This window comes from Meleagris gallopavo, chromosome 10 (assembly GCF_000146605.3).
Source record: "Meleagris gallopavo isolate NT-WF06-2002-E0010 breed Aviagen turkey brand Nicholas breeding stock chromosome 10, Turkey_5.1, whole genome shotgun sequence".
Lineage (NCBI taxonomy): Eukaryota > Metazoa > Chordata > Aves > Galliformes > Phasianidae > Meleagris > Meleagris gallopavo.
The window spans coordinates 335,492-349,471 of record NC_015020.2 but is presented as its reverse complement, the minus strand read 5'-3'; the positions used below and the strand labels follow the sequence as shown (position 1 = coordinate 349,471).

At 38.0% G+C, this 13,980-nt stretch overlaps 1 protein-coding gene across 1 annotated transcript in view; it reads right to left on the bottom strand.

Moving 5' to 3' along the window:
- HMCN1 (hemicentin 1) overlaps nt 1–13,980 on the bottom strand; it is a 184,281-nt gene that overhangs the window by 25,982 nt on the left and 144,319 nt on the right. The window contains exons 69-85 of the mRNA XM_031554941.1: nt 13,515–13,793; nt 12,857–13,047; nt 11,426–11,507; nt 10,538–10,674; nt 7,383–7,524; nt 6,151–6,295; nt 5,197–5,324; nt 4,660–4,816; nt 4,360–4,481; nt 4,004–4,168; nt 3,699–3,806; nt 3,327–3,464; nt 3,058–3,192; nt 2,526–2,795; nt 1,988–2,178; nt 1,405–1,618; nt 373–507 (exon numbers count right to left, since the gene is read on the bottom strand). Of these exons, the coding sequence (XP_031410801.1) occupies nt 373–507; nt 1,405–1,618; nt 1,988–2,178; nt 2,526–2,795; nt 3,058–3,192; nt 3,327–3,464; nt 3,699–3,806; nt 4,004–4,168; nt 4,360–4,481; nt 4,660–4,816; nt 5,197–5,324; nt 6,151–6,295; nt 7,383–7,524; nt 10,538–10,674; nt 11,426–11,507; nt 12,857–13,047; nt 13,515–13,793 (2,739 nt within the window). The remainder of the gene's footprint in view (nt 1–372; nt 508–1,404; nt 1,619–1,987; nt 2,179–2,525; nt 2,796–3,057; nt 3,193–3,326; nt 3,465–3,698; nt 3,807–4,003; nt 4,169–4,359; nt 4,482–4,659; nt 4,817–5,196; nt 5,325–6,150; nt 6,296–7,382; nt 7,525–10,537; nt 10,675–11,425; nt 11,508–12,856; nt 13,048–13,514; nt 13,794–13,980) is intronic.

The window sequence follows — 13,980 nt, the reverse complement described above, 5'->3', positions numbered from 1 at the left end:
AAGAAGAGCACCTGTGTGGAGAAAGAGTTTGGCATTCTGGTGGACAAATAGCTTGATGCAAATGAGCAGTGTGTGCTTGCAGCCCACAACTGTATCACAAAATTCTTTACTCAGAGGATGCTGAGGCATTGCCACAAGCTGCCTAGAGAAGTTATGGGTGCCCCACGCCAGGAGGTGCTGAAGGCCAGACTGGATGGGCCCCTGCACAGTCTGATTTGGGTGGCAACAAACCCATGGCAAGGAGCTGGACCTACATGATCTTCGAGGTCCCTCCCAACCCAAGCTATTTGATGATTCTGTGATTCTCTGTTAATATGAACATGGCTGCAGGAAACTCTGACAATGATCACAACTACTGTTATTCATACATACCTCTGACATACACAAAACCAATAGCTCTGATGGAGCCAACTGCATTTTCTGCTGTGCATGCATAGGTACCAGAGTCATCTTTAGATACTCTTCCAATAACAAGTTCACTGTGTCCACTTACAACATCATACTGTGCTGAAGGGAGAACACACAATAAAGGATTACTTTGATGATTTTAAACATATTTCAATAGCTGATATTTCTTAAGACTGTTTGAACTGGTGAGGGGTCTGGAGCACAAGTCTTATGAGGAGCAGCTGAGGGAACTGGGATTGTTTAGTCTGGAGAAGAGGAGGCTCAGGAGAGACCTCATTGCACTCTACAACTTCCTGAAGGGAGGCTGAGATGAGGAGGGGTTTGGCCTCTTTTCCCAGGCAACGAACAGGACCTGAGGCCACAAGTTGTACGAGAGGAAATTTAGGTCCAGATGAGGAGCTACAAGATGTGGTTTAGCGCTTGTGGTAGCAGTGGTAATGGGAGGATGGTTGGACTAGATGATCTTGCAGGTCGTTTCCAACCTTGCGAATCTATGATTCTATGAATTAAAGTGCTATTCAGCAGAAATGGCATCATGCCATTTCATTTCTAAGACTCAGAATTGCACAGAAAAGTCACAGTTATATTTTCCCCTCGTGCACATATTCACAAAAGTTGTCCTTCAATTTCAAGCTTTGTGCATCTATATTCTTTGCACTGCTGAGACTTTCTTCATACTTGAGAGAAATAGCTTTAGTTGTTGGATGTTGAGTAAATGTCATCAAATACTGTGTGTTTTTAATGTGTTACATTATTGGCTACAGAATAGGGACAATTTCTTAATTATCCTTTTTGCAGCAGTGTCTCAGGAGCAATTTAATTACACTATTACCTAATACCTAATATTATAATACCTAAGATATTTATTCCACACTCAATCACTGCCTAACAAGCTTATTAGCTCTAGGTTTTTTCTCTTCCTTATGCTAAGTAAATTGCAGTGCTGTGAAAGGAAAAAATCTAGAACAGAATGACCAATAACTTGATGTTTCCCACCTGGAATGATGTTATTATTAAAAGTCCAAGTTATTTTGGGCACAGGTATCCCAGTTGCTTTGCAAGTTAATCTAAGTTGTTCTCCTTTAGTCAAAGTTACATCTCCAGGCAGTTCAGTAAAAGCTGGGAGTACATGAACAACCAGTGTGACAGTATGTGTGTCTTCTCCAGCAGCATTCTTGGCAGTACAGGTATAAGTGCCAGAATCTTCAGGCTGAAAGAAAAAACGTTGGGGAAATTTCAGTTGTGCTGTATCTTAAGCAATGTTACAGCTAGTAATGGTAGTGAAATATCAAAACATTTGGAAATAGCATTTGGTAGAAAAGTCCATCTGAACTCTTGCTTCCTCTGTTTTTGAAAGATGACCTTACTCTTGTTTTTGTCCATTCTGAGAAGTTATCACTGCAAGTTTTTTGCAGATATTTTACTCAACAATGAAAAATGAAACATTTACAAAGATTTTGAAATATTAACAAGAAAACAAAATAAAATAAGAGACTAACCCATAAACTGGTGAAAATGAAGAGTAGGGTTGCATCACATTCAAGCTAGTCAAGTCACATCTTAAATTTAATGAACTTACAACAACATTGTCAAAAATGAGGTCTCCACTTGGCACAGTCTTGTATCTTCCCACTATCTCTGTTAACAGTGCATTGTCCTTCTTCCAGTTTATTACTGGTGTTGGAATTCCATCTGCCACACAGGCCAGAACAGCACGGGAATCCTCCGTGACCGTGTAATGTGCCTCCGTATTGTGAATCTTAGGCGGAGCTGTAAAAAGAATATGTATGCATTACAATAAACCTTTTAAATTCCTTCTGTAAAAACATACAATACTGGATTGAAGAAATCTGGATCTTCTGTATTGTTTCTTGTGTCTACCAATGACTATCTATTAAGTATGCCACATGTGTGAAATACATGCAATAAAGAAGAAACCGACTTCAGGGAATGTAATACTCATCCTGAGTTTGAGAAACTGGCTGATACTACAAACCAATAAAATTCACACATCAAATAGCACCATTTTCCTGAACCTCTCCCTTACATCCCAGCTCCTCACCCTCCATAGGTCCATACTGTTACAGTACACCTTGTTTCCATACAGCCCCACTCACTCTGCACAACAAGTTCCACGGTGGAACTGCTGGACCCTGCCACATTTGCAGCTATGCATGTGTAATGGCCTGTGTCTCCAGGCTGCACAAACACAATCTGCAGTGCCCCAGTGCTAAGGATTCTTCTTCTCATGGATTCCGTTACTTGCTGGCCATCTTTATGCCAACTGATCTCTGGCCCAGGGTTGCCTTCAGCCTCGCACTGTAGAGTGACAGATTGATCAACAGGAACAACATACTCCTTTGGCTGGGAGTTGATGACAGGAGGGACTGAAAAAGGATTATGAAAATTTAGAAAAGATTGAGATGATTTAATAAACATGGAATTCTCAGTGAAAACAAGCCTAAAAGCATACACTGATTCTAAAGTAGACAACTAAAAGGGAATAAGCCTCCTGGGCTCTACTTCATGTTACATCACATAGGAAAGTATTAGGACCTATTGTGTTGCTTATATTTAGGTTTTGCAAACAGAAAACATGCATGAATTTCTTGTCTATAAATCACTACAAGAGCCTAGAATTTTATTTACCTTGAACTTTCAGTTTGATTTTTCCCAAAGCAGTGCCAGCTGGATTTTGAGCAACACACGTATAAGTGCCAGCATCTTCAACAGTTGATTCTGTAATCTGTAAGCTGCCATTGGGAAAAACCATATAGCTGTTTCCTGAAACAAATGGAAGCAAAGTATGGTTTTTTGTTTTTTATTTTTAAAAAGAATGAATTTGGACATTCACAAAACAGAGAGAAAGTTTCTGAATTCCAGCAAATCGGGTTGAATTACAGACTGTAAGAGGATACCTGTTGTCATTATATTGATACCCTCCTTTTGCCATGTTATTATGGGTTGAGGTGTTCCCACTGCTTCACATGGTAACAGAATGGGATTGTTCACAATGACATCCAGCATCCCTGGCTGAATTTGGATGATGGGTGGTTCTGTAGAACAAAATGAAAGGCAAAACTGGCAAACTTTCAAGGCTAGAAAATAACTGAAAGCCTGAGAAGGCTGAATTAACAACAGCTAGCTGGATTCTGTCATCCTTATAAAGAGCTCAGTGGAAGTGCTCTTCTATTGACAGTCCAATCTGTGCTCATCTTTACTCTGTGGCACAGCCATGTATTATGCAGGCAAAGTTTTCTGACAGAATGCATTTTCTTTTCACATCTTACCCTGAACATGAAGAGTGGCATGCCTATGAGCAGAGCCAGCCGTGTTCCAGGCCACACAGGTGTACCGACCTGCATGTGCTAACTGAACAGCAGGAATTTCAACAGCACCTACAGAAGAGAGAGAGTGCATTACAGCACACAGCAGTACCCTGCATCCACTCTTCCTAAGTGGTCTATATTTTTATTCTAAATAAAGAATTTCCTTTTTTTAAGGAGCTGTTTGTATCTAGTTAATTACTTCTAGATGTGCATAATCAGTCCCTTTCGCTAGTTTTCTGTATCTGGACTCCAGCCATGCGCAGTACCTGAAGGGAGAATTCTGTAGCCATCTCCTCTGGGAAGCAACTTTACACCATTTTTGGTCCAATGAACCGAGGGAACAGGAACCCCTGAAGCAGTGCAGGAAATAACTACTGGAGATAGTTTTGTTACCAAGAGATCTGTGGCTTCATCTGCTATGGATGGGGGCACTAAAAACAAAGATCAGTGTTGTTAGTCCATTTTCATTTGTTATGAATTCTAGAAAGAAACTTTCTTAGGAATACCAAAGACTTCAAAGATACAAAGATATCATAAAATAAACAAAAGTCTCATCCTAGGATTGGTATATGCCAAAGAAATTCTAGGTGCCATACACCTGTAACAGTGATATCCCCTCTACCTTGAACAGTGAGTTCAACTGCTCTTTGATCTTCTCCTGCATCATTTGACACAGAGCACTCATAGACAGCAGTGTCATCCACAGTGGGAGAAATGATTACTAAGGAACCTGAAGACAGAAGTCTGAACAAAGAAAAGAGAAGAAAGTAAAAGCCAGTGAAATACTTCCTTTTCTTCTCAAGTAATCAGACAACAAATTTTGTTGGCTATATAAAATTACATTTATGTATGGGAAGTTTTTAAAGTGCCAAGTTAATCCTCATAAATTTTAAATGCACAGTGAAAAGAAAACATCCCTCACCTGTAAGTATTCTGGTTCTGGTCAAGACTAAGCAGATGCCTATTCTTCTTCCAGCTAACTGCTGGCCTAGGAATTCCAGTGGCTTCGCAGGGCAACGTGGTCTGCACATTTACAGTAACTGTAATATTAGTACGTCCAGAAGCAATAGTTGGAGGGACTAAGGACAAACAAAGCCTAATTATTCAGAATAATTGCACACATGCACACATACCTATATACAGAGCTGCGCTGCCTGAACACATTTATTTAATTATTATAAATAATTTGGTGGTAATGAACCTACTAAACATGAAGCATGGATGTGTTCAGTCTTCCTATTTCCATGTGCACACAACAGGTAACAAGGAAAAAATATTTTCTTTTCATAAATGTTTGAGTTATATTCCTAAGGCTGTAAATTCCCATTAAAACAAAACAAAACAGAGTAACTGAAAAAGGGCAAAACTGCCAAGTGTATCAGTCTGAACAAGAAAAATGATACAAACGTACTTTAGACTTGTGAAAACATGTGTAATTATCTAAAACCAAAACTTTTACCAAGGACTTGCAGATCAATTTGTTTGCGCTCGGTGCCGGCTGCATTAGTTGCCATACACATGTATCTTCCTGTGTCAGTAACACGTGCTGAGTGGATTTGTAGAGATCCATCCTCTAATATGGAATATCTGAAACAAAGCCACATGGTTCTTCCTCCACTACCCAATCAACAGAATCATTAGTTATAATGACAAGATAGAAGACACAGAAGACACATAGGCTGCACAACAATAGTCTCAACACAAGGTGTCTAACTTGGGCACATACAGTTTTCTACTGTCTCCCAGCACACCCATTTTTTACAGAAGTTATAAAATCAAACTGACACAGTGCTTCTATATACACGATGACAGATTTGCAGATGCCCAGAAAACTTTTTTTATGGACATTCATTTAATCTCAGAAAAAAGAAAAAAGAAAAAAATTGTATGTAATTGTATATTTCATTTTTTTTCTTTGAAATATTATTGAATTCTTAAGCATTTCTTCAGTTCTAGAAAATGCCTAGTTACTTTCACCCCAAACAGTCCAAAGACAGAAACCATTTACTATAATAAATGTTGATGTTAGACCATTAATTTTTACCCATATCAGAAATTAGAGAGGACACTCAAGGAGCTTTTGATCTGCATGACATTGCTTAGCTTCATCATAAAAACTTCAAATATAAAAAAAACATGTTTTTTTTGTCTTTTAAAATTTTTTTTTATTTTTTAAATAAAGGGGTGAAATCCTCAGTACGGCTACTTTTATGTAGAACAGCTTCTCTGAACCACAATTTCTACCATCGCAATTTTTCATATTTGGGTCTATTTGAAATGAAACTATTAACAGCAATTCTGAGCTGTGAAACCAAAACTCATTTACAAGTCCTGGATGTCTAATTAAGCTTTCTGTACCTGGTGTATTCTTAAAAAATTGGGAAGAATACTTATTTTGACTACGAGACAATACCTTGTATTGTTTCCATTAAAAACAGCCCCATCTTTCCTCCATGTAATTCTGGGGGTTGGTACTCCTTCTGCACTACACTCCAGAACAGCAGACGCGTTTAAATGGACAACAGTAGTCTGAGGGCTACTTTGAATTGTTGGAGCCACTGTTAAGGGAAAATCCCAGATATGGTATCAGAAAAAGAACTTTTGGGTTGCACTAATTGAAACTGGACACACGTAAACAGATGCAGTAATGGGAATGATTGTAACGACAGCAATAAGTTTCTGACCATTGTGTCTAGTACAAGGCATTTGCTGTGATTCAGTACGGAATAAAAACAAAGTCTGTCCTAAAAGCACTTTAAACATCATTTTAGATAGTTACTGCAAGGATTATCATATAGCTAAATTGCAGAAAAGCTTATGACATTTAATTCAACAAAATAAGACTGAAATTATAACCACGTTGTAATTAAATTAAGAAGAAACAAGAATTTTAAATGGATAGTGAATGACAGCCTTGGAGGGACTCAGCGTAATGCATATTGACTGAGTTATTAACAGAACAGGTACATGGAAAAAGTTTCTTATCTTTAGTATAAGAACAGAATTGTTTCTCATCAGTCTACAGAGTCTACAGTTGAGAAAATGAATAGGTTTACAATGAAATTCAAGAAATACCAACAGGCTAATTTCAATAGAGGTCAGACATTGGGATGCACAGGGCCCTCCAAACCCTGTGTTCCTACCATTGCCTGCCTGTAGCTTCACAGAAGCCGCAGTTTTCAAGTAACTTGAAAAACTGTTGATGAAACCAGCAAGCCCCCCAGGATACCAGTGAAATGCTTTGTCTAAATTTGTCAAGGAACACTTCTCAGTCTTGGATCTGCATTTTCAGTCTGGACATATCCTGCCTCTGAACCAGAATCACAGAATCACAAAATTGCAGGGCTTGGAAGGGACCTCAAGAGATCATTGAGCCCAATGCTCCTGCTAAAGCAGGATGAAGACAGGATGTGTAGCAGGAACATAGCTAGCAAGAGAAGGAGCTTGATGGTCCCCAGCTGGTCCCCCAGTGAGGGAGACAGCTGTGGATTGGGATGGTGATACACATAAGGTAACACACCTGGTTCCATAGTTCAGTGGCCAGTGCTTGGTTAGAAAAGACTTCTAATGCTTTCTTCCCATTTGAGCCCCAGCAAAAATATCATGCAAAGAGCAGAACACACAAGAATGGATCCATGACTTTACCATGTACTGCCAGCATGAACTCCCTGGTCATTTTTCCTGCAACATTACTTGCCACACATGTATAGTTTGCTGTATCTGTGAGGTCAGCATTATTGATTTGCATGTATCGTCCGTTGGATAGGATTCGAATTCGAGGAGTTCCCTAAAGAGAGAGAGAGAGAGTTGGATGGATTTAATTTTACCATTGTTCTTTTTCTAAAGATTGAGCATTTTTTTGGTGCAGAGTAAGAACGGCTATGAAAGAAGACTGAGGTTAATTCAGGGGACTGAATTAACTGCTAGCTTAATTTGGTTCATAGCCATGAAGATAATAGGATAAACCAAATTCTAAGACGTTATCGTTGCTTAGTGGTTACAACTTGAAAACCCTACTGGGAATTGTGCCTCAATAAGATGTCTTTTAGGGTTACTATGCTAACGGGGTTGGAGGGTTTTTATGGAAAAGGGGCAATGAACAGCACATGATTCTTATTTTTTTCCTCAAAATCTATGCACAGTACAAGCAGAAAAAATACCACTTTCTCTACAATGTTCTTCAAATTTTACAGCCTTGATCAGACAGGATATAGCATAAAGTTTGCCTTCTAAGTTTACTAGACAGCATTTCTGGATTGGAGAGCATGACTCTCTTGAGCGCTATAACGACTCTAGAGCAGCTGCTCAGCAGTCATTTGAAGTCAAAGCTTTTTTTATCATAACTAGACTAGATTGGAACTGAATGAACAACTGACAGCAGTACCAAATATAAGTGCTCAAAAACCTGACTGGATAAAAAAGCAGTTTAAAAAAGAAAATGAAGAAAGAAACAAAGAACAAACGTGAACTTTGGATAACATTCAAAGCTGACATTCCCATCTGCTCTTTTGACTAGGAGACCTGTAAACAGAAACCACCACATACAAGTAAAATATCTCCAGTTCTGCACTGCTTTGCACTACCATCCAAGTGCTCTGGTCTCACACCAGGCACCAGCACAGATGTAGCATAACCAACAGTTGGCCTCTCACAGGTGAAATGATACAAATACAAATTCAGCAATTCTTTGAGTGTCTAGATAGATTAGGTCAACACACTCCTACCTGCTTATTTTGGTAACACTCGATGTATGTTTCCAAATCAATGAAGAGTGCAAGGACTATGACTACCAAAGCTATCCCAAGCTAGATCTTTCTAGAGTTCTGTTAGAGCAGGTGGTGGTGCTGCACAACTAGTTTATTGAACACAGCAAGATCTAGTGTTGACTTCAAACACAGTGGAAGACCAGAAAACAAAGAAACAAACTAACAAAAAGAAAGAAAGAAAAAAAAGCAGGAGGAAAGACACCCTTAATTACGAGGCTATTTCAAAAAGCAGCGTTAACTTAAATTGAAGCAACACTGCAGTCTGGAATCTTGACTTCCTCCAGTCACCTTTTGTCACTGTGAAACCTCAGTGTTTCCAAGGTGAGGGGAATCACATGCCATATAAGCATCCATAGTGCATCTGTCTTTTCATATCCAGGGAGAGTTCTTTCCCAGATGTTTACAAATAGTAGGTTATTACACTTCTTTGAGGATGAGAAAACAGTCAGGCATTTAGGAGGACACTAAGGCTGTCCTGATATCTGGAGTACATATAAGTACATACAAGCTCAGCTGAAGGATGGAATGGATGGTAGTGAACAAAATAAAACTACATCTGCTACGTAAAGTACAACTGATAAATTAGGAGGCCTACATGTGAACAAAATTTATAACAGCATTATTTTCTAGATTACTGTCAGAGGAGAGCTCACTGTACAAATAGAATGTCCTTACACTGTTATAAAACAAAAGGTGGGAAATTAGTCAAACTGCATAACCAAGATGCCTCAGTCCTCAAGAATAGACACAAATCTCTGAAGCAAAAGATCTAATATTACATAAGTCAAATCTCAGGTGTTCAGCTGGGTATCTAGGTGCATAATAGTGTTGCTCCACTGCTTTATTTCTGGTAAGTATTTCTAAAAGTGGCTTCTTTTCATGTTTAAATGAGTGAAGATGTAGAATTAAAAATAAAAATTCAAGTTGTGCTTAAAACACTAGCTTTTCAAGAAAGACTGAGATAGAAGTATTCATGTATAACTTCCAGGCCTTGTTCCAACTTGCATTCATAAAAAAAAGTCTGTACCCAGCAATCAAGGAAAGATTACACTCTTACACTTCTTTCTGCCTAGTTTTTGTACGATATGCAAGGTAATATTATTCCCCAGCAGCATTTAGTAATATATGATTGCTCACCTTATTCTTGCCACTTCCACAAATATTTCATTCTTCTAAGTTTAACAGTGGAAGAGCCTGAGGAATGGGCTCTCACAGGTACTGCACAGAAGCAGGCCTTTTAATGAAGACAACTGATGGACTACAACTATGGGAGACATATGAGTTATGTTTTATGAATTAAGAAGAATTTGTTTTCTCTTTATTAATAAATTAAGATCAATAGAGGGAAAATTATTAAATTGAATTAATAACTGAATTTAAATTGATCTGTTGGAAAGAATCTGGTTTCTAAGTGATCCTAAGGAAGGTGATAAATAAAAAAAAAACAAAAAAACACCACAATTCTACTAAAGCTGTCCTAATCTTGCTAGTTTTCTTTCAGCCACCAGGGACTCTATCCCTTATATGACACTACTTGGAACTATGAGTGAAAGAGATGCATTCGATACAAAAGTGTGTTGGTTAGTAACACATTTTGTTTTTTTTGTTTTTCTTTTTTTTTTTCCCCAACATAAAGAATTGTAATTCCTTCCTAAATGTGACTACAGTGTGAGTATGCATAATATACCCAAAGGAAACATATAATGTAGTCTTTTCTCAGCTACCTTTCCTGGGAAGCCATTCAGGAAGTATACCAAAGGCTTCTAGGATTGTTCAGAGGATCCAGGAGGAGCAAGGCATCCCCCTAAAGGAAAAAAGAACAAGTAACAGCGGGATGGCCACTTCACATGCTTGCTAGCTTCGGGTACTCATTGAGGACTAACTGTATTTCTACTGGGGCAACTCAGCTTGAATTTGAGGCACTGTAACTTGACTGCACTGGAGGGGCAAGCGAAAAGAGTAAGAAAAGTCAAGTACTGTGTGTAAAAAATAAAAGGTCCAACAGACTAACACAAATAATGTAATTGCTAATACCTCTACAAGTTCTCCATTCTTAAACCACGAGATTGTCGGAGGTGGTACAGCATCTGACTTGCATTCCAGTATAACTTGTCTGTTCTGCAACACAGTGAGGTCCTGCAGACCACTGGTACCAGCAATATTAGGAGGAACTGTTAGAAAAATTAAGAAAAATAAACACCACAGTTATGAACTACCATTAAAACCATACTTTAAAAAAGCATTTTACTTCTCAATAGTTAAGACAAAGCTACAGTGCCATAATTTAGTACTACTTTACAATATCTGTGTTAAATACACCACGTTTGTTTAACTGGTTAAACTGTTTTTCAAGTCACATACTGGAAACTACTGCGACAGAAATTAAATTAAAATCAATTCTCAGCAAGGGCACTAGCGTCAAAGCCAGACAGAGCAGAGACCACAGAAGTTCAATAAACTCTTCATCATGTAATATGGCAGTTACAACCCTCAAGAAGAAACCTGAAGCTACTGTAGAACTGCAGAAATTCTGTTTATACTGCCTTTACTGACATTACATTTAATGTATTCTAAATATATATACATGTACTTTTCTAATTAAAAACTAAGATCTTAGGTATCAGTATACTTGATACTTTTTTGTATCAAGTACAATAAATTCAGTTCAGCTGAACAAAGATGCAGAATACAAATATCTATAACCTATTCACAGCAGAAGGCGTGAATTGTATCAGATGGAATTTCCCCGTTTAATGCATGTCAAAGGAGTTAACCTTATTGAGAAATGTTAATTATCATAAAGCATAATATCATTTTCTCAAAACACATATTTCTTCTTTAATAATAAGAAACCTGTTAAATGTGATACATACCTTTGTACTTTACAGCTTAATTTAGGAAAGAAATATTCCTCAAACTTACCATGCACTCTTACTAAATATTCCTTATCATCATCCCCTGCTGGGCTAAATGCCAAACACGTGTATCTTCCTGCATCCTCCACCTGGAAACATATGGACAACTTCAGTAAAAGTTGCAGCATATGGGAACAGTTCAGAAAAGCAGTAAAATATATAAACACTGACAGCAACAGTTAAAAGTGAAGACAACAGATAAGGAAAGCCTGAGAAGAAATGAAAAAAGTTCTTACAATCACAAAACTCTCTGGGTTTGGTTTGGGAGGGACATTAAAGGCCATTCAGTTCCAAACTGCTGCTGTGGGCTGAAGCCTTTCTTCTCTAGTTCTGGGAAACTTACATCTCTTACCACCATGGTATTATGCAGGTGTAGCTTAGGAGTGGAAAGACTATAATCTCTGAAGATAATACACTTCCAGCAAATACATCTTCTCTTCATGATACTTTCTGCAACAGGCAATCCTGAACATGGAAGTTGCTATAGGTATCCATCTATGCAAGAGTAAATTCTGGGTAGTAGGGAAGCCTTTTTATGCACACATTCATAGTCCGAATGTTATAACATAATGCCTTGTCTTTATAATGAGAAACTTGCAGGAAAGAGAAGAAGTGTTTACTTGACAAACAAAACCAGCAGCAGACTGTTTGTCCATCTTCCTGAGCCACATCCCCCTTGTGTTTGGTTGACATCCAGTCTGGCTGACTATAGTAGCTCTGTACATGTTATTTTTCCATGGACTCTTTTACTGTCTGAATTAATCTGAAAGCTTTTGTATTGTCTTTAGTTATTTTTAACTTTCACACAGATGACATCAATGGCAGTTTTTTTCTCTTCAATCTATGGCCTATGCATGTGAGAAGCAAATGGATATCAGGCAAATCTGAGGTAGTAGAAAGAGGAGAAACACTGAGTAGGAACTATAAAATAACAAGAGAAAAGCAAGTAACAGTAACAAGGGACAAATAGACAGGAAATTAACATAAATAGGCTATAGATGCAGATTATAATATATATGTAATTAGATTTCTACGGATATCTAAAATATAATTATATAACAGATAATATATTACGTAATCTTATAACAGATTATAGATAAATCCACAAATGAACGCAAAAAAGGCACAAGTCCTTAGCCTTGATTGTTCAGCTTTCTATGAAGAAGCATGAACAAATAAAGAAGCTTTAGAACTCTAAGATGAACTTGAATAATGCTCAGAAGATGCAGAAATGCTAGGTCACTCTTAATCCATAGCACTACAACTTTTTCTGAATAAAAAAAATCAAGGCAAGGCTTGAAAAGCACATCCTCCAACTGCACATGCAGGAGGAGAACTTTAACAGGGTTTTAGGATCTGTCAGGTTGGTCCTAACAGCAGGCAATTCTCTATGCTTCTCCAGAATTTCCAGTTTGAGACTTTGAAACAGTTGTTTCACCTGAGCGCTGGTTATTCGAAGCCCTTCTCTTATGACGTGAATATTATCATTCTGCAGAAGCGGGCGCCCATCCTTCATCCATGAGATTTTGGGGATTGGAATGCCAGTAGAGATGCAAAGAAGTTCAAGGGGGTTGTTGACAATCACAGAGAGCTCTTCTGGTTGACCTGAACCACTGATTTGAGGTGGTTCTACGGAAAGAAAAACACTCCCATTGTGTATTGACTCAAACAGCCTACAAAACCTAACCCACAGACTTGTAGTTGGTTTATAGAATTAGTCTGCAGTAGTACTATTTCTGGCTGTACAACTGGGTTGAAATTACTCTAATAATCTCAGGTAAAAAACTTTATTACATAGTATCAGTGAAGATTTTTATTAGCCCCTTAGCTGTTACACATTCAGTTACACCTTTAGCTGCGCTATCAACCTCTGAAGCAGAATTTCTACCAGCCAAAGTGTGTTTCAGTATTCCTGAAATCTTAGGTAAAAATACATATTATTTTACATGCACATCTTTAGTTATCTTCCATTTCCTGAGTTGACTTATTTCACACAAAAAATGTTTCTTGAAAATACTTTTTTATCTCTAGAGATTTTTAAATTGTTCCCCACATCTAGTACCCACAATTAGTTCAACCGACTGGTAAACACTTACCCAACACTTTTAGGGAAAAGTGCTTGCTGACATCTCCTGCTTTATTAGATGCTACACAAGTGTATTTGCCTACGTCACCAATCTCTGCTTTTACAAAATGAAGAACCATTCCTTGGTTACTTAAAGTCTGGTGAGCTCCAAGGCTTAACGGATGTCCATTTTTAAACCAAGACATAGCAGGGGCAGGTGTGCCATCAGTAAAACACTTCAGTGAAGCTGAGCTGCCTTTTGCTACAGTCACTTCCTCTGTTCCTCTTGCATTATCCAGGCTTGGTGGTACTGTAGAGAAACAAAGATCTGATTTACACAGAGTACACAAAGAACAGTGCACACACAGAAGTTAATTCTGAATATAAAATAACCAGCATGCAGCTACCTTTCTGCATCTCCTCATACCCCATAAGTTTATGTGAAGTAACTGAGTTAAAATTCACTTCAAGATTATACATAATCAGCCATTCTTAAA